General features: G+C 43.8%; 4 protein-coding genes across 9 annotated transcripts in view; 3 read left to right on the forward strand and 1 right to left on the reverse strand.

The window, feature by feature from the left end:
• yars1 (tyrosyl-tRNA synthetase 1) overlaps positions 1–23,360 on the forward strand; it is a 160,576-nt gene extending 137,216 nt beyond the window's left edge. Inside the window, exons 2-15 of one of the 2 annotated variants that reach the window (XM_053446172.1) lie at positions 18,380–18,463; positions 18,915–18,988; positions 19,323–19,469; positions 19,582–19,757; positions 19,873–20,002; positions 20,126–20,206; positions 20,519–20,611; positions 20,728–20,863; positions 20,964–21,049; positions 21,172–21,307; positions 21,411–21,511; positions 21,633–21,826; positions 21,928–22,069; positions 22,560–23,360. In XM_053446172.1, the coding sequence (XP_053302147.1) occupies positions 18,932–18,988; positions 19,323–19,469; positions 19,582–19,757; positions 19,873–20,002; positions 20,126–20,206; positions 20,519–20,611; positions 20,728–20,863; positions 20,964–21,049; positions 21,172–21,307; positions 21,411–21,511; positions 21,633–21,826; positions 21,928–22,069; positions 22,560–22,670 (1,590 nt within the window). In that variant the 5' untranslated portion in view covers positions 18,380–18,463; positions 18,915–18,931 and the 3' untranslated portion in view covers positions 22,671–23,360. Of the gene's footprint in view, positions 1–18,379; positions 18,519–18,914; positions 18,989–19,322; positions 19,470–19,581; positions 19,758–19,872; positions 20,003–20,125; positions 20,207–20,518; positions 20,612–20,727; positions 20,864–20,963; positions 21,050–21,171; positions 21,308–21,410; positions 21,512–21,632; positions 21,827–21,927; positions 22,070–22,559 lie in introns of those variants that run through there. The other variant, XM_053446173.1, reaches the window with a different exon arrangement.
• mfsd2ab (MFSD2 lysolipid transporter A, lysophospholipid b) lies at positions 35–15,460 on the forward strand. 2 transcript variants are annotated; one of them, XM_053446174.1, is made up of 14 exons: positions 35–288; positions 3,312–3,437; positions 4,005–4,129; positions 7,984–8,107; positions 8,749–8,827; positions 8,917–9,092; positions 9,198–9,288; positions 9,765–9,883; positions 10,107–10,190; positions 12,132–12,215; positions 12,411–12,523; positions 12,717–12,860; positions 13,342–13,518; positions 13,608–15,460. In XM_053446174.1, exons 1-14 carry the CDS (start codon positions 199–201, stop codon positions 13,660–13,662), a joined length of 1,587 nt encoding a protein of 528 aa, XP_053302149.1. In that variant the 5' UTR covers positions 35–198; the 3' UTR covers positions 13,663–15,460. The 2 variants fall into 2 exon arrangements, with proteins under 2 accessions (XP_053302149.1, XP_053302150.1); XM_053446175.1 differs by lacking the exons at positions 35–288; positions 3,312–3,437; positions 4,005–4,129 and adding an exon at positions 4,139–4,390.
• inip (ints3 and nabp interacting protein) lies at positions 16,206–17,879 on the forward strand. Its single transcript, XM_053446189.1, has one exon. It carries the CDS (start codon positions 16,373–16,375, stop codon positions 16,682–16,684), a length of 312 nt encoding a protein of 103 aa, XP_053302164.1. The 5' UTR covers positions 16,206–16,372; the 3' UTR covers positions 16,685–17,879.
• Positions 23,361–23,458: 98 nt separating the features above from the next.
• The window catches only part of kiaa1522 (KIAA1522 ortholog), a 34,344-nt gene continuing 32,334 nt past the window's right edge, over positions 23,459–25,468 (reverse strand). For all 4 annotated transcript variants that reach the window (XM_053446171.1, XM_053446168.1, XM_053446170.1 and 1 more), the window contains one exon: positions 23,459–24,718. In XM_053446171.1, coding sequence (XP_053302146.1) covers positions 24,678–24,718 — 41 coding nt within the window. In that variant the 3' untranslated portion in view covers positions 23,459–24,677. The remainder of the gene's footprint in view (positions 24,719–25,468) is intronic.

The following is a 25,468-nucleotide window of genomic DNA, read 5'->3' on the forward strand; positions in this document are numbered from 1 at the left end:
GTGAATGGCACACTGGAAGGGGGCGGGGCCGCTGTGGAAATTACTACATCCAGTCTGAGTGACTGAGCGTCTGCGACCATCACTGCTCTCACACGACGACCGAACCAGACGTGATTCCTACTGAACACGCGTATTTTCCTTTTTCCCACTGCATCTGTTCGTCTCCAGACCGAGAGTTGATCTGTTCCCTTCTGTGCCATGGCCACAGGACAAGGAGATGAAGAATACTCCAACACCAGTTTGTTGAATAAGCCGCTCGACTCGGATGGCATCAAGCTCGCCAGGAAGGTGGGTACAATTCGATTCAACCATCGCTTCTCATTCCTTCTCTCGTTTAAATCGGTCCCCTCAGATTCAACTCATGGAGGCGAAGAGGCTGCTCCTCGTTTCCCATGTTCTTTGTTAAAGAAAGAACATGCTGTGATTGGATCGAGCACACCGGTCCAATGGCATTTTTAAGGAGTGACTCAAAGCGCGCCCTGCCTATTGTCATATTTCGACACAGGAGTGGCCAAATAAGTCACCCTATAAATAAAAAACAAGATCAATAAAATGTATTTTCATGGTTCAGGGAAATAACTTTGAAATCCTTTTTTTATTTGTATTTATTATTATCTATAGACAATAATCATATAGGTTTTCTATGCACTCATTCACCCAGACACTGAGCTATATTTAAACCGTTAACGTGCCACTGTGCGCGCTTGGTGGCTGCCCCCCCCAAACCGTTCATATTGGTCGTATTTCTTATCGCGTACATGTCGGCGTGGCTCACAACATTGCACAGTAAATATATATTTGTGTCTGTTAGTAAATGTATATATAATCACATATCGGTGTTTCTCTTTATCATAAGTCTGTGTCTCATTAAAGTATTGTTATAGATGACTGAAGAATGTGGCTCTATCAAACACAGTTGCAGGGTGTTGCCTCAATCGACCACATGAGAGATCTAGGTTACATCCTTCACATCATTTAATGTGGATCAGATACAGATGCGTTCACGGGCTTCTCTGAACCCCTCCCACCTCTTTAGAGAAGGGACTCCACTTCTGTCACCTGTCTGCATATGTGAATTATAACAAAGAATTAAAAAGGAGAACAATTTTGTGTGTCAGAAATAACATGACAGCATTTTTGTTTTATTTTAATTGACCATAATACAAGTCGGCCTTTTTTTGCACCAGCTTCTTAATTCTTTGACATATTAGTGGAGTTTTAGGAAAAGGGAGAGATCACGGGTTTTAACGTTTTTCTTTTTCATCGAAGTCAAATCGCAAAATCAAAGGAAATCCCCCTTTTGTTAGTAATTCCTGGATAGATCCCATATTTCCCATGTCCCTGAATGCAGCAGGAAATCGCCACCAATGCGACGTGTCAGATGATGAGGGAGCAGACAGAGGTGCATTTCTGAAACATCTCAGTCCTCTAACAACTTTCTTTTTCGAGTATTGGACTTGTAGTGTTTTGCAGGTGGAAGCCAAATACATCAATAATATTTCGAGGAGAAAAAAGACCAATTCCTCATGCCTCTGACTGGCTGTAGCATGTTAACTGTTTATGGTCCAAACATATTACAACAAGTGGCTGGAGTTGTGGCCTTTGAGGTGGAGATGTGAGGCTGTGTTTCATGTCAGGTTTACTAAACACTGCTGACGCCGCTCATTGACTATATGGAATGAGAGGAATATTGGTTTTCTTAATACACCATACCCATAACTCCTTATGATTCATACTGCCAAGACCAGGTGAATTGTTTCAAAGGTACGTAAGCCTTAATGCGCTGTCACAAAGACACATTCCTGTGACGTTTGCATAAAAAACGTAGGTGCACACTCCCTGCATTGTCTGTTAAAAACCAGGATGAGCAAACATGCAAATAATCTTGTGCATGTGTGGAGAAGGTGTTGGTATCAGCCTGCAGTTGTTTGGTCACGAGCCTCTGGGAGGTGCAGAGGGGCTGCAGTGACCACTCCTGCCCCGGCTTTACAGCTTTATTTCTGAGTTGTAGAGGGAATGTGTAAAAGTCACATGGCGGTTGTAAAGTTTGATCCATGAGCTCCCCTGCACTCACTCACCACAGAGGCTTGACCTAAATCGACCAAAGTCCTTCGAGGCCAGCCGCCGTTGGGTTCCGCCACTACAGTTTGAAAATTGCTCCTGTGCTTTTGAAGGTGCTGCTGATGGTGTCTCATTTCAGCCAGGAGCGTGTTTATCACCTAAACAAAGGCATGTCTGGGTGCTTCAACAAGATGTGGTCATAGTGACGTTTTGTGTTGTGGTCAGATGAGTCGGTGTCCGTTCTCTTGTCCCGAGCTTCATTGACAACAAAAACTGATTATGTGCCTGCAGTTCAAGGACATTTTGCACTAGCTGATCTTGAAACAGATCTTCTGTTCAGCGTGGGGCTATTAACAGAAGCAGTCAAATTCTTTGACCACTTGAAAAGGGGGCTGACTAGGCAGCGCCAAACACAACCTCATGATTGGTCAGGGAGGAGGGTGTGTTTTCTCTTTGGGCAACAGTGGTCAGATCACTGGTCACACTGGCAGCCATCCATTCCAGTGCTAAGTCGGTCCAGGCCACTGCCAAGGTGCTCTTGCCCTGGCGTTTGCTGTGTGTGAGTGACACCATGGTGTTGTCATGTCCTGGCACTGATCATGGGTGATTTGTGTGGCCATTAAGAGTTGTTTAGAGTCGTGACTGTGGAGTAAATTATTACATGTTCAGTGAGGAAGAATGAGCTCTTGTTAGGGTACCAAGGGTTTCTTGTTTCCCAGTGGCTGCCCCTGGCTTCTGCCAAATATGCTGCGTGGTGGCTAGCTTTCGGCCAGCCGCACTTTCCTGACTCCGTAACACTCTTGCTGATTTAAAAACTAAGAGCACATTCTTTGTGAGGCACTTACAAATGTATTATTGTCTTAATTGGACTAGTGAGACATTGGGAGGAGAGTTAAGAGGAACTGCAGTTGGAGGATCAGATAGTTGTGTATTTCTAAGCCAGCGGAGTGTGCTGCTATGAAGCGTGCTGCCTTATGCAGACAATATGTTGAGGCCAAACTGTTGTCGTCAATTGTTGTAGATTTAACATATTATTTAGTGGCGTAGGGTTTGCCAAAGCCTGGAAAAGGTTTGTGCACAGCTGCAAAAAACTTTGGATGCTTTCTCCCAGAGTTCGCTAATCCATATCGATGGAGTGTTTGTTGGGCATTACCTTTACAGTAAAAAGGCTGATCGCACGTTTACACAAAATATCTTCAACATTGATTTAACTCTGTATTTTCTGTTTTTTTCCTTCTTTTTCTTCTTAGCATGATGACGGGAACAAGTTGTCAATCTGCAACAAGTTGTGCTATGCCGTCGGTGGCGCACCCTACCAGATCACTGGATGTGCCCTGGGCTTCTTTCTGCAGATTTATCTTCTGGATGTTGCTCAGGTGAGTTGCTCAAGGTTAATTTGAAAACTTTCCTGAGATTGTGTATTCACCACTGTCCTTCAAACACTGTCCTGCCACAGTTTGAAGGCATGACTCTGTGCATGATCCTTCCTCTGGCCTCAAAGCACCTCTTTAATTAGTTCTCATACAAGATCACCAACAAAGGGTCTGACTGTCCAGGATAAAATGAAGAGATGGAAAAGATTTTGCTCTTTTTTTCCCATAATTATCTCCATGATTGGGCTCTACAGTATGAACAGGCTTAGAAGGGTTGGTTCAGAAAAATGCAGAGGAGGTGGGGGTGATGAGGAGCGGCCTGCTTTAATAGGCTCTGACACTAATCTGATGGTTAGGGCAAAAATAATGTGCAAGTCAACAGCCTCCCGTGGTTTAGCTTTGTCTGGCCACCAGGACTGTTGATTAAGAGTATATTGGGTAACACAGCTTGGTGCCAATTGTACAGTTGGGAGTACAGCACTCATGCTGTGGGTGAACAACAGACACGGTTAGGTTTATTATTTTTTACACTGGCAACAGTTGCACTAACCTTTGTGTCCTCCACTGCAGCTGGATCCCTTCTATGCCTCCATCATTTTGTTTGGTGGCCGAGCATGGGACGCAGTGACGGACCCCACGGTGGGATTTCTGGTCTCCCGGAGCCCATGGACACGTTTTGGGCGCATGTTGCCCTGGTAGGTCTACTCAACTTTTTTTTTCTTATGTGGTTAATTTGTCTACAGTACCTTCCTCCTCTGTGTCATTCAGGTTTTGTTGCTAAAGCCCACTGGTGTCATATATCCTCCCTAAGTTACATGCATGCTTTTGTTAATGCGTATGTGGGGCGGCTCTTATCTTCACTGAGTCAGACCATCGGTTGCAACTTTTCCAGGAACACATGTGTCAATGGGGCGGGGCTTTCTGCCAGTACTCTGCAATGTCATCTTCCAGGAGGGGTTAGTATACGTCATGCTATTGCAACTACTGCTGTACCACTTCCACGTTGCCCACAGATGTGCATGTGTTCGCTCATGCTCCCACCCCCCTCTCTCCATTTTACTCACGCACACTCACACACAGCTACTGTGATACATGCGGGCAGTCGAATAATCAACTGAAAAGTGACTCCAGTTGAAATGGTCCAGGCTGCATCCCTGAGGCCAGAAGTCGAAGAGTTTTGTCTAATTGGAACAAACAAATAAAAGCAATCCCTGCAGCTAGTGTGGCCTCTGGCATGGCTTCGACAGATCTAACTGCTTCCTGCTACTGAGTGTGACTCTTAAAGGAAACACTTTTCCTGGAGGAATTCCACTGCAGCTGACTCATTTTCAGCTTTTTGTCATTAGGCTGGTTCCAAATGAAAACTTGAGATATTCTTTGATTCAGACAAAAAACAATCACGCCCTTTCTGGGAATTTTCATGGAGAGCAGCCAGGCCCGGACCGTAATTATCTGTGGCCGGGTGTGGCAGTCGCAATGTGGAAGCGGCCTGTGATGCTTCAGACCACAGAAAGGTCACTTACCCTTTTCCTTTTCAGCCTCCATATCCCCTCCCCCCACATCTCTGGATCTGAGCAACCGAGTAGAGTTCAATGTCTAAATATCAGACCGTGCTTTTTGTCCTCCAATGTGGTTCCTTAGTTGGCTCCAATACTGCCGGGGACCCCTATGGAACTCTGAGGGGTATAACTCACACGGTTAGATAAGGGTGGTGTAGGGTGTCAGCCTGAGCAGCTGGTTAAAGTGGCTGCCAGCCTCTTGTCAGCACTGTAGATGTTGTAGAGCTACCTTCAGCAGTAGGTGGGAACATGCAGTACCTCAAGGGGTGATCGGGGCAGAACATGTTCACAGGACGAATGAAAGGTCGGAGGGTGTAGGGGTGGCGCTACACCAGCTTATGTGCCATCTCGTCTGCTTGATTGGAGATATAATCTCCCTAGTTGCTTCAGAAACCTTGTGGACTCAGAGGAGCCTTAACGATCTCTGGGGATTCTCACATCAGTTTCCTGCGTTTATATTCCCTTGTGGGCTGCTACAGTGAGAACACCTTCGTAATTAATTTAGAGATCGATGGAATGATTGTCCTGTTTTGGTTAGCAGTTCCTGTGACGTGTCGGATATGTACTTCTTTGGACAAGGAACGAGTAAGGCAGTTACGCAAAATATATTCAAATGACTCCTTGAAATGGAATTCGCTGGGCAATTAGAAAATAAAGTTATGATTATGGATTTTGCAACCTATTTACAACTTTGGTGTTTGGTTAATTCCAATTTAAACTTAACTTTGAAGAATATTTCTACAAGTCAGGAATATAATTTTTTTGTGCAACTATAAAGGTTGAATCACATTTTTAAGCAAAAAGTACCGCCTATCTTTTCTCAAAACAGTTAAGCTTTGCTATATGCAGTAAATTAAGATGAGTCAAGCTCAACTAACTTGATGTTGTAATGTCATGACTGTAATTTTCAGAGTCGGATCATATCAGGATAAGATGGAGGAATGACTGGCATGTTGGGTCTCCTCAAGCCCACTTCTGCCTATAGCTGGGAAGTGAGGGAATGAGTTAAAGGAGAGTAGCTGCGATTCAAAATTCTGCGTTTAGGCGGTGGGGGAGGGGAGAGCAGTCAAGCTGGCTCCTCATTGGTCCGGCCCCAACACACCACCGGCCTCGGCCAATAGCGGCTGCTCAGACGAGCCTGTCAGGGTTTTTAAAGAGTGGCTGTGGAATTCAGTGGGGTTACTCCAGTTCAAGGCGTGGGAGCCGAGCAGAATGATTCTCCCTGTTGCTGCGGAGCTTCTGGAGCGGTCACAAGTGACGAGCTGCAGCGTTCCGCCTCTCAATTTTATATGCCTTTATTTAAAACACTGACTGTTAGGTTTCTTTGTTCATTGTTGATGTTAAAAAACAATTCTATCACAACACTTTAATAAATAAAAGAACTGATGTCTGTCGTGGCCAATTTACATTTAAGACTAGAACATGTGAGGGGTTTACAATTATTCAAGGTTTATTTCCTCATGAATTTGGTCTTTCTCTGATTTCTTAAGTTACGATTGAAACTCTGACGTCAAGGCCTCGGACCCGAACGTTATGCAAATTTCCTCTTTCATTGCAGCTGCTCGCACGAATGCAACCCCAATGAGGGCAGCCGGAAGAGGGAACTCGGGTGTCACTGTCTCGTCACCTCGCTGCTCCTGTGTCAGCACAGCTATTTCAGATGACATTTTAATACGAGTTCAGTTGGGGCATTTGGACAGAACATGTATAGCCTCCTGTGTCGCTGCCGACCTGCAAGCTCGGTACACAATCTTAGCTCAGCCCTGCACACTTTTTAAAGAACGGTGTGCATTGAGAAAGATATGACTGGCAAGTTTATTTTGAAACATTTCAGCAGTTTTTTGTGGCAAGCGATGTATTTTTTCCTAGATTGAATAAGAGCGGGATGTGGCGTGTTTAATCTGGTAGTTGTTCAACAGAGGAATTTAACAGTGAAAAAAAATCATCAAACATCCGCCCCGACCTGCACACCACTCCCAGCACACACCCAACCTCGCTGCCAACTAAGTATACAGTTAATCACATAACATGCATGAGAGAGCTCATTGAACGCTGCACTCCCTCATGCTCCTCTCTTCAGAGTGCATGCTGTTCGTCTAACTTTTAAGTCCATTAAGTTGATCAGCAGCGAGTTCTGCTGTGGCGAGAAGCTGCGTCACTCTGTTTATACACGGCAATGACACGCAGTCCGTACAGGATGCATGATTTCATATCCTGTCAGATAAGGATGAATCACCCAATGGATATAGTTCCCCCTGGAATAGATGGACAAACCAAACGCTAGATGGGCTTCTCCTAAGGCAGGCTCATTTGTTTCCCCCACCTTGTACGTCAGAGGTGTGATTGCACTCCCAATCTGATTGGAGAGCAGCCACGTGACCACAAGAGGAAGGTGAAAAGAGGTCAGGAAGTCACCAATGGAAATCCATTGTACATCTGCGTTTCTTTTTTTTATTCCGGAAAATGACCTCATGAGGAAATTGTGTAAGGAAGCGGGGGCGAGTACACGGATGACACGTTCTTGGTCAAATTGAAACCCTTTAAAAAGGGAACAACCCCCCCCCCCCCCCCCCAAGAGAGCATCATTCCTGCAACAAAGTTGATTAACTGGAAACTCAAATTTTACAGGAAACTCAAATTTTAGAGGAAACTCCAATTTGATCCTCTCATAACCTTCAGAACCAGCCACACTTCTTCTCCAGCTCCAATCTAATCCACATATGTGATCACCCGGATCATGAGATGTGAGAAAAAGTAAACTGAACATTCAATTTCACTCTCCGCTGAGGAGGAGTTGGCACGAACTGAAAGAAAGACGCACTCCAAGGGGCCACAATTTGTTATGTAACACATGGCCCCTCTCTTCATGTTTGTTGACAGAGTGAAGAGAACGTCACGCTCGAGTAGGATCCAGTTTCATCCACTGATGTTGTTGTTGTTGTCTCCCCCCCCCCCCCCCCCCCCCATCTCCCCCCTTCGTCCATGTGCAGGATCCTCCTCTCGACCCCACTGGCTGTGGTCGCTTACTTTCTTATTTGGTACGTTCCTCCCTTCGAGGACAGCAAAGTCATCTGGTACCTTTTCTTCTACTGCCTCTTCCAGACCCTTCAAACTGTGAGTAGCACACTCTCTCTCACTCAAACACACACATACACAAACACGCACACACACAAAGTTTCTCCCAGTACAAGGTCATAGAAAATGTTTGCCTTCCTGATAGGATTTTCATTATCTACACCTTGGCTACTAAACAAATAAAGGTTATTAGGTGGTACATAACCTTGAGTTACCATAAAAATTGCAGTGCCTGTTCTAAACCTGCCTGTATGTAATGGGCTGTGTTCTTGGCCTGTGGTGATGCTGGTTGAGGTTTTCTTTCTGAAACTGTAAAAGTGGCCTTTAATAGAGTCAAGGCAAATGAAGATCTGCTGTGGGACCCTAAACCTTATTGCCGATAAGCTGAATGGTCCTAGAGACATGTGGGCCACAGCAGATAGATGGAGATATATTTTATCATCACATAGTGAAGTAATCTTGCCTGAATACACACAGTTTGCCAGGAAATCCTTTCATTTCACAATAATCAACAACAAGCACCTTGGAGGATGTTAGCATTGCTAAAGGAAACTGCTACTAATTTATCTCATTGCACAATTTCCTGAAATTTAGAAGATCTACTTCTACCTGTTTTGACCAAAAGTGATCAAAAGAGCTACGTTCATTGCTGAATTATTTTTCTTTTTCTTCGCCTGCAGTGCTTCCATGTGCCATACTCTGCCCTCACCATGTTCATCACCTCGGATCAGAAGGAGAGAGACTCGGCCACTGCCTACAGTGAGTATCACAAGAATCCCCTCTTAGAAAACATATCGAGAGGTCACCTCCTCAGTGACCAAACATCTCTCGTGTTTCTTCCCAACCAGGGATGACGGTGGAGGTCCTGGGCACCGTGGTCGGCACAGCCATCCAGGGCCAGATAGTGGGCAGAGCCAACGCCCCCTGCCTCCCGGGACCCGCTGAATTCGCTGCTGCACTGAACAACTCCAGCCTGTCTGTTGCACTCAATGACTCCGGGCCTGTCATTTCCCTGGAGGACACGGTAAATGGGCTAATGGCAACTGTTGGAACAGTGTGAACCGAAGATAAGGGCTCAAGTACAACTTGTGATACAGATTGTGTTCTCCCTTTCTTTCTTCCTGTACAGAGAGCGGCCTACATGATCGCGTCCGGTGTCATCTGCGCCATCTACGTCCTCTGCGCTCTCGTTCTTTTCTTCGGTGTGAGAGAGAAAAAAGGTAGAGCGTTAATTCCTCAATCAAACTGGCTTCATCTTTCAATTTAGATGCCTGTAATCCCTCATTAAAGCTTTAAATCAAACAAAAAAATGAAGGAAGGAAACAAAATCAGAGGTGAGGCTGTTCTTGCCTTTTTAATTTCATATAATAGCGTGAAAGAAGTGTGTTCATCTGCATCTAATCAATAAAGATGAACACACTCCTTTCATGGGACAGAGCTGCTGCTGACGTGATCGCTGATGCACAATTACGGCTGCATGCTTTGGAGTGGCTGTCGGGCTGAGTAAAAACAATCAGGCTCTGGTTATAGCCGTGTGACCAGCGAGCGGACTGATAAGACATGTTTGTCCAGTACAAGCTGAGTCTGAGAGGCAGCTAGTCACGTCAGATGAACTGTAAACCTGTGCTAAAGGATTGTTAAGAGATAAATTGGACTGAAATCTGTGTTAATTCTTTCCTCTTTTCCCCCCTTGCAGATTCTTGTCGTCCCAGGTCGGAGCCCGTGTCTTTCTTCCAGGGAATTAAGCTGGTGATGGGGCACGGGCCGTACGCCAAGCTGGTCATGGTCTTCCTCTTCACCTCACTGGGTTTCATGGTGCGTTTAGAGATATCGACAACTTTTTTTATTATCAGTATTTCAATCACATCTATAAGTCTGCATCTCCGGGATGTTTGTTTTCTTTCCATTTGTTCAACGGGTTCTTCTGATCTTCAGTGTTTAGAGTGTTCAGCCTGTTTGCGAGCCGCAGTTCAGCCAGTCAGCCCAATGTGTGTGTGTGTTTAGACTTTACAATTTGCTTGTGTGTTTGTACCCACAGCTCCTGGAAGGAAACTTTGCTCTGTTCTGCAGCTCCACCCTTGGCTTCAGAAACGACTTCCAGAATATTTTGCTGGTCATCATGGTGAGCACTGACACTCACACACTCACACTTGCATTCACACTCACACTTACACACACAGAGACAGTTTCTACATGACTTCTGATGACTCCACTCTTACTCTTACTTACTCTAACCTTAATATGTCTTTCCCTTAAAATGTCAGGATTTACTTGATTCGCCATAATGTGAATGTGTAAAGAGATTTAAGTCACCGCAACATGAGTAATACCTGGACCACACACACACACAGACACACACACACAGACACAGACGCAGGTGGCCTTTCCAGAAAATTGCTAGGTGCAACGTTCCCATGGTAATGACCACATTCCCCTCCTCGTCTGAAACCTAACAGCCTCTGCGTTTGTGTGGAATACGTGAATCCATTATCTCCAGAGTGCAGACAAAAGCTTCGACTCCCAGGATCACCACATGAATCGTCTTCAGTTACAAAGCCCCTCTGGACTCGGGTCAGACAGCGGCGTCTCCTGGAGGCCCATTTCCATGATGTGTGTCCACTCCGCCTGAATGGCAGCCCGTTCCCACGGACAGTAGAGGAGACACACTGGCTTCTCCTTTTAATGACATGCCCTGCAAAGAGATATTTCACTCATGAAAGAATCTGTCGGCCTTTCGTCCCTGACGGCTTTTATTCCCAATTTACCCAAGGATGTTCCGACTGTAGCACGCCCAGCTCGACTGTGCAGGGTGAGAGAGTACAGGTTAAAGAGGCCGAAAAGATTACACATTTTGATCCTTTACTTTATGGAAAGGATTACAGAGGCAAGCTAGTGACCTTTTTTTTTATTTAAGTTCATTTATTTAGTGAAATTACCTTTCAGGGGCTTCACCACGGAGCTTTCAGAGAAGCTGTCCCTTTTATGAAGTTACTCTTGATCAGCGCTAAGAGATTCTAATCCTCACCTTCACTAATGTGAAGAGACTGGTGGACTAATCTGAGAAGCCCGGCTCCTCACAAGAACAAAGATACGTTGCACAAATCAAACTAACGGGCCTTATGTAAGAGGACGGTAAAGGTCAAATGTAATGAAACATTGTGTGAGAGAGAATCAGGAGTTCATCAAATGACGTCAAACAAAAAGAGCCTTGTGTGTTGCCTTTTTTGTCAATGTGAGGCATGCCACACCGCGCATTGTTCCCCGACCTCGATGCTGCACGACAGATTAGCGCATTTTCAAGAGCTGGACAGTGTTTACACCAGAGAAGAGGCCAAGTATGTCGTGCTGCAGTGTTTCATTCGGAAGGAACTCACTGAGGTTTGCTTTATGAGGTCCATTTATAGGATAAAGGCCCATTAATGGATAATGAATGTGTTGATTCAGAAAGTCTCTCACTTGGACATCCAGCCCCTCCAGAGAATGTCGGGAGATTATCAGTTCAGTGCATTAAAACACAGACACGTATGTGCAGTGAGACAGAAGAGATGTGTGGGAAGTTTATCTCTCAGCATGGCATCTCACTCGTGTCCATCAGAAGAGGTGGTGGAAAACCCAGAGTTTCACACAGGCCTTTGTGTTATCTCTCCCTTATTCAAACACTGTGGGGATCAGAGGTCATACTGATCCGACCGAGCCCTCTGTCCACTCCCGGAGGGTCGATAGGATGACCCCTGTCAGACTCAGGTTTTGTTTGGGGAAGAGCCGGAGAAGCCGTGTTCTCTTCCGCCGGTCGCTGTTGTGTTTGGCAGGTGCACGGCGGGTCGGAGGTGCTTCAGCATCGCCGCGCTTCAAAGTCTGAAGTGGAAGCCGAGGCATTCTGAGAATTCACCTCATTTCCCGTTCCTTTACTTTTATGTAACGTGACACACATAATCATCCAGACTTTCTTCTCCAAAATCATGTTAGTCAGTAATAAAGCACCTTATGTGGGATTTATGTGTGTGTAAAAACGAAACCGCTGGTTAACCAGTATTTGAATGTTGTTTTTCTTCTCTCCCCACAGCTTTCCGCTACTCTGGCCATCCCCTTCTGGCAGTGGTTCCTCACTCGCTTTGGGAAAAAGACGGCGGTTTATGCTGGCTCCTTGGTAAGAGCCACAGTTCCATCCAGAAACCACTTCTAAGACAAATTAAGTCTGTGTGATTGACGGGAATAGAGTGTTATCCTAGGTGCTGCAAGAAAACTGCTTGAGAGACTTAAAGACTTGCTTGAGGGAGTAAATCTGTGCAGGGCAGCTGATCTGCTGGGCTTTCATGGTCTCATAGAATTCTCTTCTTTCCAGTCTGTGGTTCCCTTCATGATCCTGGTGGTGTGTCTGAAGAGCAACCTGATCGTCACCTACATCGTCTCCTTCGCTGCCGGGGTCGGAGTGGCCGCAGCCTTCCTGCTGCCCTGGTAAGACCATTGCTGGTGCTGGTTTAGCTTTTTACGTGCAGGATCATCGAGTGTGTATAGCTGCTCCCAGACATGCACTGAACTCCAGATAATCTCTAGAAAGTCTCTGGAGTGGCTGTGAGAGCGAAAATGTCATATCTGAAAACAGTTTTTGTGTGAAACCAGCGCTGACTCTTGACTCTCTATCTCTCAGGTCCATGCTGCCCGACGTTGTTGATGATTTCCAAGTGCAGAACCCGAACTCCACCGGCCACGAAGCTCTCTTTTACTCCTTCTATGTCTTCTTCACCAAGTTTGCCTCTGGAGTCTCCCTGGGCATTTCCACTCTCAGTTTAGAGTAAGTACTCACATGATAGAACACAAGCACACAACCTGTATTCTACTTGTGTTGTAGGGGCTTTATCCCATAGATAGAAAATAAAAAAAGTCAAATGAGGCTTAGCCAAATCTCCCAGCACCCAAATCCCTCTTCAAAGTGAGGAAAAGTGTGTGTGTGTGTGTGTGTGTGTGTGTGTGTGTGTGTGTGTGTGTGTGTGTGTGTGTGTGTGTGTGTGTGTGTGTGTGTGTGTGTGTGTGTGTGTGTGTGTGTGTGTGTGTGTGTGTGTGTGTGTGTGTGTGTGTGTGTGTGTGTGTGTGTGTGTGTGTGTGTGACTTAACATCGGTGTCAGCTTTTGATCCGTGATTAGTTGGGAAACTTACCTTTTATTAAAGATCTCCGCTCTACTAAAATGTATGACTGTAGTCTATATTGCTATAGAACGACTTAAATTGTAATGCTTGTGTTTTCAGTTTCTTGACTGTGTTTCTTCTCTCTTTAGTTTTGCAGGCTACATCAGCAGAGGCTGCTCTCAACCAGAGGAAGTGCACATAACCCTGAAGGTGCTGGTTTCCGGCGCGCCCGTCGCTCTCATCTTAGTTGGCCTGGTCATTTTGTACTTTTACCCTATCGATGAGGAGAGAAGGCAGGGCAACCGCAAGCTGCTCCAGGAACAGAGGTAAGACCCAGTTTAAATCCTCTTTCTCTCTTGTGTTCATGCGTCTGAGAAGCAAACGTCAAACTGAAGATGCTCTTGATTTCTTGCAGGGACAACGAGACAGATTCAGAGACAGATTCGACAGAGCTGGCCATCATCACGTAGGATGACCCGTGGACCAATCGGGTGATCGACTTGGCACTTTGCACTGGACAGGACCTCGGACCTGTCGGCCTTCTCGCATCACAGAGACACCGCTCTGTCTAATCACACCGCTGCTGTTGCACGTCTCCAGAAACTTGTGTGCGTCTCTCAAAAGAATCGCTTCAGCCACGCTGCTGTCTCTTTGAACAACAAACACACCTGCCACATCTGGGACTGTTTTCGTGCCATGAAATGCATTTCCTCTTTTATTCAGTCTGATCTCATGAAGCCTTAGGTTTCCTATCACATACAACTTCTGACTATTGGACTTTTTCCGTTAAAACTGCACGAAACCATGTAATGTGTTGGAATCATCGTTTTGTCAGTGTTGCCATTACTGGTGCTACTCGCTGGAACTGAGCATATTCAATCCTCTTGCATACAACCAACAATAATGGCCTTGAGCGCTGAGCAACAAACAACTTTATAGTTCAGAGACGAAACCGTCGGAGGAAACTTGAACAAAGCGATAACGCCTTAATTTTTTATCTGTTTTGGGTTTTTAACATTCAAAACGGAGACTTGTGTGGGTCACTTGCTCCTGAGTCATGGACTTGACTTGCTGTGTATTGTGAACATTTTGGAATGTGTTTTGTAATTTGACAGTTTCTCCTGATCGTCAGTCAGTTTCCATCTCATTCCTGTCGCACTGTTGTTTCTTTTAAACTTCTATTTTTCTTAAAGAAGCCGTAATAATGTGATGTTGGAACCGATGGGCAGACAGTAACCGCTGTGGTCTCATTGTTGTTCCCAACCATTAAGCTGAAGCCACTACATAAGAAAGAGTTAGTTTGCACACGTAACTGCATTGATTATCCGGCAATTGAATTATTAACAGCTACTGAAGACAGGAAAAGCATTTTTTCTCCAAATGCTTTCACTTCCTTAATATGGAGCAAAACAAATGGTGACTGCAGCCTGTACTACTTTAGAGATATCATTATTTAAATATTTATAAGTTTGGTTTCTACGGTTGTTGAATGCATGTTTGCTGAAAAGTCATGCCTTCTGCAGTATTTAAATCTACTTAAAGCCTGTAAGGTTTGTTTTCCAACTGAATAAAAAAAAAAAACATTCACCCCATTGCTACTGCTCCATATGCGTTTGAAAAAGGGAAGCGTATAATTGTGGGGGGAAAAGCGGATGGGGAGGTGTGGAAGTGGAATTGTTGTAGCCTCCGTTGTTTGTTTTTTCTTTGACTCTTTATTTTTCGTGTGTATATATTTTACATGTTTGATGCAACAACCTGGGATCTTTGTGAACATCACAATCCCAGTAATATTTAAGTTTGTTAATATGACAATGGGTTCTCATATGTTATACATACTGTTCCATCCTCCACATGTTTCTGACAACTGAGTTGTCGATGTGAAAAAGTTTTTTTTTCCTCACCAGGTGGTCCTTATATCTGTATTAATGGATACTGTATGTGCCAACACAGTGCCATGTTCAACCCCAAACCCTGTTTTAACTGTAAATCCTCATCCTGTTTTTTCCATGTTTCTTGTCTTTTACGACTCCGTCTGTGAACTTCCCTCATGACTCTTGTAGCCAAATGTGTGAGCTTTAATCCCACTGGGACACACAGAAGCCTTGTGTACGTGCCTCCTGTGCATATGTAGATATTGTATGTAAACCTGTAAATATCTTTGATATATGTGGCTGCAAGTGAAATTAGCGTTGTATATTGTACTGTAGTAATTTAAAGAAAAGATGTGGAGAGAGGTTAATAAATACTAATTGATGAAGTATACATGAAGGAGATGTCGGCATGTCTTTACTTTAAAGCAAAAAAAACGATTAAATCAAGGAGCAAAATGAAGGAGATTTTAATGGTTGCACTCTTACATCACATAGTTTGTCTGACAGTTTTGTTCACATCCTGTCTGTAGGACATCCTAAAATGTCCTTTAGAAATACCTGGAAAAGCTAATGTGAGCAGGAGTAAAATTGTAATCCCTGGTAGGCAAAAAAAACTTTGGAAATATTACGAATAATGAACAAGAAAAATCAGATCCATCACATTAATCAAACATGATGTGATGTGGAGACATTATTAGCTAGACATTCAAACATTACACTGTCAGTGCTTTTCAGTTTAACTTATATATTGAACCCGTGCGATGCCTATAAGGTATGTTATTCAGTGTACACTACTGACATCTAGTGGTCAGTTTTTTCATTATAACCATATTGACAAAAAAAAATTGGTTGAATAATACATAGTTTGTTATTGTATAATAGCAGTAATTGTAGCTATTGAAATAATCTAGGGGTGTAAATATAGGCACATAATGTGTTATATTTAAAAGGGAGCATCTATGTTAGGGGCACAATATTTTATATATATATATATATATATATATATAGGACGTGTTAAAGACCAGCAGTTGATTTATCACAAAAATTGAATCATGACTTGACACTTGTAATATAAGGTTATATGATAACGTGTGTGCTTTTATTTTGGAAGGCAGGAAGCTGAAGAGAAGAGCCGGAAGTGCTTTACCGTGTCAGCATGTAGCATCCCTCTGGTTCTCAGGGCTGCCGGTCTGTAAGCAACATTAGCTTCCGTTAGCTTAATAAGCTCATCGCATAAACAAGTAACGGCGACCAGCCTCGTTCATGGACCGGAGCCCCCGCTGACTCTCCCCGCTGCCTAGCTGCGAACATGGCGGCCAACCCTCCGGGACCAGGCTTTCCGAACAAGGCCCGCGTTGCCATCCTGGCGGAGCTGGACAAGGAGAAGAGGCGGCTGCTGCAGAGCGGGTCCATGAACAGCCCCGGAGCCAACATCGCGCTGTCGTCCAGACCGAGCCTGAAGGACGCGAGGGACTGCGCCGAGCAGCAGCACATCGCCGCCCAGCAGAAGGCGGCCCTGCAGCACGCACACGGACACTCGTCCGGCTTCTTCATCACTCAGGACTCCTCGTTCGGGAACCTCATCCTCCCGGTGCTCCCGCGCCTGGATCCCGAAACCTGACTCTCCATCCTCGCGACAAACACTGACCCGACCCGGGCCTCTTGGACCCTGGGGGGAAAACTCCCTTTGTTTTGTTACTCTTTTATACGATGTGTGTCCTGTGTGTGATTTAGTGTGATTAAAACGAGGCTTTTGAACGCATCATCAGTGTTACTCTATCTGATGAGGCGCAGAAATGAAATGTGGGTCCTCAGTCATATTTCCTATTTATTTCACTAATGAAGACGGATGAACAGGGCGATCAGTCATCAACCATTTAGTGTAATAACACTTGATGGGTTGTAACGGTTGTTACAAGGGGGATTGTTTATTCTGTGTTAAAAAGTGTGAATTGCTTATAAACACTTTCAAACAACAGCACTACCAGAGAAAATGTAGTATATGACCTTAATTCTATCTCATTGGTACTTTTATTGGTGTCGCAATACACATACTCCAAAATAGATAGATAGATTGATTGATGAATACTTCTAATTGATTAATCCCAAAGGAAACATTTAATACTTTTTTGTCATTGTCACGTTTTTATACTTTTGACGGAGGAGAGAGAGAGAGGGAAAGACAAAAAAGAAATTTAAATTTTTTTATTTTATTTATATGTGTTGATATAGATGTTGATGGTGTATGGCAGGTGGAGTGTGCAGAGGTAGAAGTTGACTCCAGGGGATAGAGCCCTTGAGGGGGATATTTGTACTGTTGTACAGTAATTCAGGGCTGCCCCCTCCCCAAACCACAACCCTGTCTCCCAACCTGAACCTTACTGTTAACATATATTATATCCAAACCCAGAGCCACTCATTATCTATAAGGGCATTTATTGAATTACTTATTGACACAGGCTGTTTCAGTCCATCATTATCTACCTACAGATTATGTCAGCTCGATCAAGCTCGTAATTATCTGCTGTTTACCGCTATGCTTTCCACCAGCAGAAAGCATTATGGTAAAATATATACATATCATTGAATTACCTGTTTGGGGTCCAGTCGAATGATGTTTAACATGTTTTCGTATGAATGTGTGGCATCTTGGGGAATTTATCAATTTCAAAGAATCCAGGAAAATAGACAGTTAATATAATAATTGGGCGTTTTTTGCACAAAACTATTTAGCAAGTACAATCAATAGATATTTATTGCTAAACACACACACATATATATAAATAAACAATAAAATGTTTCATAAGGGAACATAATTCAGACTCATTATTTAATTGCGTGGGAATGGTTTTCAAAGTATATAATTGTGATTTGGCTGTCTTCTACAATCTCACAGATTTTAAATATAATTTAAATACATTTAAGAAAAAAGAAAAATTCGGTGATGATTGGATAATCCTCTTCTTTGTTAGATATTATTTACATTACAACAGAGTTAATCATTTTGTTGTGTAAAATTACACCAAATGTAATATTATCTTTAGACATAGAAGCTGGGAATGATATCATCTTTTGTTGGATCCATCTGTGGACATCAACACAGAATGAATGTAACAGAAAATATTCTCGGTCGTTTCGATAATTAGTCATTAATTAGTCATAATAAGTAACAATCGCTCATAACTTAATTTGGCATTCCACACATTTTGATCCAGACTTTTTACCGGTTGGTGGCGGTAATGCACAAACATAGATGATCGTCACTCGGTTGCTTCTCCCTGAATCCCACAGTGAATCGATAGCAGAGCATCAGTTCTCGCTGACGCAAGACTCGTCCAACCGCTGGTCAACCACCCTGCCGGCGGCTCACACGTCCCGTTGGAAGAAATCCTGTCCTGAGGTCAGTCAGCAGTTTGATCCCTGAGTCTTTGTGGTGAACTGACGTCACACGAGCTGTAAGTGTAGCCACTGAACAAGGCGCAGCTTTAACCGGAGCTCGGTGACGTTAGCTGCACATGGTTTGGTCGCTAGTTAGCCGCTTAGCTTTAGCTTGAGTGTTGATTCATCACCAGCGTGACGTTACCCTGAAAGTCCAGCTCAGTTCAGGGCTAACGTCAGGCGGAATGCGGGGAGAATGCTAACGCCCACCCTCGCTCAGCTTGCATGTACCTGTGTGTAAACAGTCGTGTCAGTGGGTGTTACCGTGTGGTTTCTGTCATTGGGCTTTAATAAGGACATTCATCTGGAGGGATTTGATTAAATGTGACCCAGAGACTCTCAATGAAGTGAATCTGCTGCTGCTGCTGTTTATCACACCACTTCTTGACCTGCTGTCCTCTCTGTGTTCCCAGTCAGAAGAGCCAGCACCATGGCAGATCAGCTGAGTCCAGATGAGAAGTTCGACCTCATCTCGAGGAACCTTCAGGTGAGGAAGACAAACCATCACACGCATACTCCCAGACCCTGTTCAGACCTGGTTTTTAAATCCATCCTGAGACATCCGATCCACAGTGGTCGGTTGCACGTGCAGGTCTGATCACACCCAGAATCCGTCCTAGAGGTGTCCTGACATGTGATCACTGAGATCTCATTCTCAACCCCTAACCCTAATCACCACATAATGACTGGTATTTAAAAAAAAAAGATTATTCGCATGTCAATACCAGGTCTGAATACGGCCACGCTGACTGAAGTCCACCTGCCACTCTCTGTCTCATGGATCTCTGATTGTGTGTGTTTTTGTTTGTTGTGCACTGCAGGAGGTCCTTGGAGAGGAGAAGCTGAAGCAGGTTCTTCAGGAGAGGGAGCTGAAAGTTTACTGGGGAACAGCAACCACAGGAAAACCCCATATCGCTTACTTCGTCCCCATGTCCAAGATCGCAGACTTCCTCAAGGCGGGCTGTGAGGTGGATACGCTGCACTGAGCAGCTTGTCTTTCATCCAGAATATAATTTAATCTGTGTTTACATTTTACAGCAGCTCACAAATCTACTTTTGTTTTGTTTTTCTTTTCCTCAGGTCACCATTCTCTTCGCAGACTTGCATGCCTTCCTCGACAACATGAAGGCACCCTGGGAGCTGCTGGAGCTCAGGGTGAAGTACTACGAACAGGTCATCAAGGCCATGCTGGAGAGCATCGGCGTGCCTCTGGATAATCTCAAGTTTGTCAAAGGAACGGACTTCCAGCTCAGCAGGTCAGTTGTGTAGACGCTGCTCCCACCCAGACTGTCCTGACATTTGTTTAATATTACATTCAGTGAAATAGTCTCAGACGCTCCATCCTACACACTTTGTGTTCATGTTTATCAGAGAGTACACTCTGGATGTGTACCGCCTGTCCTCCATGGTGACAGAGCATGATGCTAAGAAGGCCGGAGCTGAGGTTGTCAAACAGGTGGAGCATCCTATGCTGAGTGGACTTCTGTACCCTGGACTGCAGGTAACAACACATTCTTAAACCAACTGACAAATGAAACAGCAAATACTTATGGAATCTCACCACAGGGTTTATTTAGGTTAATGTTTGTTGTTAAATGTAAATGTGACGCGTTTCTCTCGTCAGGCTCTGGATGAGGAGTACCTGAAGGTGGACGCCCAGTTTGGAGGAGTGGACCAGAGGAAGATTTTCACCCTGGCAGAGAAGGTGACATCTCCCTCCACACAGACACATTTAGTTTAACCGCCCTGTTTTTCCTCCATTACTCACACTTCTTACTGAAGCCAGACCGAAATCGATGCCGATACTGATAATAAGGAATAAAACAAATTTGCCTTTCTTACTATACTAAAACACTTGTGAAAAATAAATATAATTGAAGTTCAGTTTAACCATTTCTTTATGATAAATGATTAAATAAAAAAGAAAACTGCAATTGTTGATATCACAAGGACAAGAGCTCATGAAACAGTCTGAATAAGGTCTTTAAAATCTAAAGTGTTTTTTTTCTGTCTCCAGTACTTGCCGTCTCTCGGTTATACTAAACGGGCACATCTGATGAACCCGATGGTACCGGGACTGACAGGAGCCAAGATGAGCTCTTCAGAAGATGTAAGTTTTGTTAGTTAATGTATTTTTCACAGGGAAAAGTGATGATCATATTTCTATGTACACTTTTCTTGATGCCTGTGACCAGTCATCACGTCTTTATCTCTTTGCGGCGGCAGGAGTCAAAGATTGACCTGCTGGACTCCAAAGAAGACGTGAAGAAGAAGCTGAAGAAGGCGTTCTGTGAGCCTGGTAACATCCAGAATAACGGCGTCCTCTCCTTTGTCAAACACGTCGTCTTCCCTCTACGTGGAGGTAAAAAACAACTCATCCTATAATCTGTTTTCTTAGCTTCTCTTTGTCCTGTATGAAGAATACAAAATGAGTTAATATGTGCGGTCCATGTGTCTTTTAGAGTTCCGTATCAAAAGAGACCCCAAGTGGGGTGGAGAGAAAGTCTACACAGCGTTTGAGGAGGTGGAGAAGGAGTTTGCTGAGGAGGTAAATCACAGTCTTACTGGACCATTGAAGAATACTGAAAAATGCTTTATAAATAATATCTCATCTAAAGTGAATGATTTTCTCTTCACGGTCTAATCGTCGATGATCTCTGGTCTTCTCAGCTGATTCATCCAGGAGACCTGAAGGCCTCTGTGGAAGTCTCGCTAAACCAACTGCTGGATCCAATCCGAAAGAAGTTTGAGTCGCCGGAGCTCCGCAAGCTTACAAACACTGCCTACCCCAACCCCTCAAAGACAAGTCAGTGCAAATTTCAACGCACACACAGCTGATTGACTCGTTGGCAGATTTGCTGTGTGAGGAGACTTATTGTTATTTATGTGGCTGTGTTTTCTATATTTAGAATCAGGAGGAAAAGGTGCCAAAGCAGGAGGAGGAGAGGATGATGAGCTGGCTCCCTCCAGACTGGACATCAGAGTTGGCAAGATCATCAGTGTGGAGAGGGTAGAGCAAAGAGATTGTAACTTGATGACTGAGCAGATGATCAATATATAATCTCAGTTTGTGATTTGCTTATGCGTCATTATCACATTCCTCTCACGGGTTTCTCCTCCGTGCGGCTCAGCATCCAGACGCTGATTCGCTTTACCTGGAGAAGATCGACGTGGGTGAGGCAGAGCCGAGGACGGTGGTCAGCGGTCTGGTGGCCTACCTTTCACCGGAGGACCTGCAGGACAGATTGGTGCTGCTGCTGTGCAACCTGAAACCCCAGAAGATGCGAGGCGTCGAGTCTCAGGCCATGCTGCTGTGTGCCGCCATGTGAGTGCTTTTCCTTTCTTTTTTTGCACAAAGAAAAATTCAGCTTGTACTTCAGCTTCATCTTCTATCCTCTTCACTCTCTCTGGTTGTCTGATTTCCAGTGAAGGGGAGCCAAGGAGGGTGGAGCCTCTCGACCCTCCATCGGGTTCATCTCCAGGTGAACGGGTCTTTGTGGAGGGATATGAGACGGGCAAAGCCGATGAAAGACTCAACCCGAAGAAGAAGGTGTGGGAGAGACTGCAGGTACGTTTTCAATATGATTTTACTTTTACATACTAGAGGAGCCAATTTTATGTCTCCACGCCGGCAACAGTCAGTCAAAGGCCAAGTGAATGTGACACATTAGGACTGCCAGTAGGGGATCTCATTACATCTGGCAGAACTCACTTGGACTCACTGATGAATTGATTAGATTTCAGTGGTCAAAGGTCAGAGTGGCCTATTGAATGTGATATCTTAAGACTGCTTTAGGGAGTTTCTTCAACTTCGGATCAGTTGTCACTTGGACTCAAAGAAAAAAAAGGGATTATGTTTCAGTTGTCAAAGTGACCTTTATATGATCTGGAAAAAAAGTAAGTAGAAATATATACATAGAAACTGCACTGGTTGGCAGAGGCATACAACTGCAGTGAGGTCATTCTAGTTAAATATTGATTAATATGTTCGTATTGAGTAACAATTTCCTTACATGGCATAATGTCATATTGATTTAATTCTTCTTGTCTTTCCCCAGGTTGACCTGAAGGTGTCAGACGGGTGTGTAGCTCAGTGGAAAGACAATCAGCTGATGACCAAACTCGGACAGATCACGTGTAAAACACTGAAAGGAGGCAACATCAGTTAAATTCACTCACATCACCCAAGCAGCATCTGCCGGCTACCTTATATCAACATTACCTTCATCACTAAATTGCCATGGCGACAACGGTCCAACCTCATCTGGATGTTTTCTTGGAGAAATGAGACATTGATGCTTTGACGAAATCTGTTACCATGCTTTGACTTAAGGATATTTAAGCGTCACTGAGTCACTCGTGATAAACAATTTTACTAATCAACCGCTGTTTCATTAGTTCCTCTTTATTTACTGGGTGTTGCTGGTTTTACAAATGCTTTTAATTTACAAATACAACACATGTTCTGCAAACTGGCGAAACTGGGCCTATTCAGATGCAAGGAATGATTTACTTGAATGTTGAAGCATCAGATTCTCATCCCTGGAAGTAGATGATAAGGAATCTCAGGTGTTTTAAAAAGGGACTTCAGTGCTTTTCGGTGTAAAATTGAAGTGTTATTAATTTGCCTCCAGGGTCAATATCAGGGCAGTGGAAAGCAATTTACCGAACCATATAAGGTTTTGTGGGTTTCTGACATCAAACATTGGGGGGGGACTATTTGCCAAGTGCTATAGGTCGGGTGCAATTGGTGCAGTGTTGTACGTTAAATCAAACTCTGGACATTAACTGTAAAACTCCAATAATACAACATGTCATATATGAAATAAATGTGGAATGCAGTGGTCTGCAGGATTTAAGGATTTATTTTCAGGTCTGTGTTGGATCAGAGAAATGTGTGAGAAGAACAGTAACCATATGTTTGTATAGATGCTTAATGGAAAAAAAGCAGAAGACATACAATACACTTAGATTTTTATTTATAGAAGTATTAACTGTACATAATTCTTTATAATCATCAAAATGTTGATTTTTATTTTTGGCCCATTAAGAAGAGTCAGGATAATCCACACAATGATGATTTTGCTGGGGGAAAGCATTTTGTGCAAATAGTAACGAGTTCCACTTTTCCATAAAAAAGGCCTGGGCCAAAGATTTCGATAGAGAACATTTAATAAACAAAAAAACTGACCTAACACTTGGCCTACTCCAGTGTATCAAATCATCTGGGGCCATTCATCGAATCCATAGCCCTATAAGTGTTTAATCAGATGACATAAATTCTTAAATATTTCATATTTGGTAGGAAAAGGTGTCAGACAGTGCTACAAGTGGAAACAACCACACATAAATAAATAGTTTGCTTGTGTTACTGCTTCCAAAAAAATGTCAGAATGAGGCGTATTCACCCTCACTATATCTAAAGAAAGAGATTGTGTAGAAGCCTAAGTCTGTGTTAAGTCTTCATGGTTTATAATCTGTAGCTTTACAAAAATGTTGCCGTCCTAACTGAGTAAACGTCTCCCTCGTTCTTATGAGTATGCAGCAATCCCTTTTTTTTGCAGATCCTATTTCAGATCTGTCTACACAGTGAAAGCCAGGAGAAAAACTGAATATCATAATTTGCCTGTTCTCAGATCTTTAAGCAAAGAAGGTGATAAATGCTGATTAGTCTCATAGTGGATCTCATTGTCAGCTTTAATCACCATGAAAATCTGTACTATATTACAAAAGGGAAACACTAAAGACACTAAACTTGAGTACAGAAATGCTTTCTGGTTCAAACTCTTGAGCTGCAGTGACCACTACCTAATCCAACCTCTAGGAGGTGATCTCACACAAGCCAAATATTTACAGCTCAGCCATTGTACACCATTTCATCCTGAGGGGCCTTAATAAGAGATAAACTATAGTGTAGAAAAATACTCCAGAATAAAGCTGGCATAGAAATTGGGAGCAACTTATTTTTTTGCATAAATATAGGAAGGCCATTTTATAGGCTAAGGCTTTTGGAGAATACTTAACACATGACAACACTCGGACGAGAGTAAAGCTTAACTTCTTTCAGTACTGTCAGTCAGTCGTCGATGTGAGTTGTCCTTTCACTTTCTTGAAGGTTTTTTCTTGTTCCTCTGGCACGAGTCTGGTCCTCGCTTCATCACCACAGAGATCTTTTTTCAAAACAGTGTCTCAATTGTGTCTGCCGTCACTCTTGTAGCTGCAGGGAAAAGACAGGAGCGTTAAGACATTGCTGCACAGCCATGACACAGTGACACTTGCACACATCGTGAATATTCTGAGCTGATCTAATGCATGAGCTTCAGGCTGATTGAAGCAAGGGGTGGATGGACCTGTGTTTCCATTTTTCTCTTGTTGGTATGGATGGCAAAATATGGCCTTGAAGGCGATGCCAAAGTGCTAAGCTGTCTCTTGGTAATACTAGACATTGCATTCCGCATCAGTTATTGATCTAAGCTAGCACATACTCAGCAGCAGCACACTCAAACCTGATAAGGGCAGTGGTCATCCTTAAGCACTTAAAGGTAGGGTTGGTAAGTCATTTCTGCCAAAACAAAGCTCTTGTAGGAATGTAAGATTACAATTATTGGTTGGCAAACCTGTCTGTTACTTTCATAATCACAGACTAGGACTGATGGAGAGACGATAGTCAGAAGTAGGAATACGAGTTGCAGAAAAGTCGGCTTCCAGCAGCTGTAAAGCAGTGCACCTTCATGTGTTTTTAGGGGGCGTGGCTTTGATGAGAGAGCCAAGGGAGGGGATGGGATGTATTGGTTGTATTTAAAAAAATGTAGCTGTGGAGGTAGCTGGGAGAGCAACTTCACCTGCACTGGAGGATCAAACTGTGCAGGGGAGAGCTGTTTGATCCTCAGGTTTAAAAGGCAGCAGCTGCCTCAAAGACACTCAGAACACAGACACAAGAGTGATGGACACAGACACTGAGCAGAGC

This window comes from Pleuronectes platessa, chromosome 18 (genome assembly GCF_947347685.1).
Source record: "Pleuronectes platessa chromosome 18, fPlePla1.1, whole genome shotgun sequence".
Lineage (NCBI taxonomy): Eukaryota > Metazoa > Chordata > Actinopteri > Pleuronectiformes > Pleuronectidae > Pleuronectes > Pleuronectes platessa.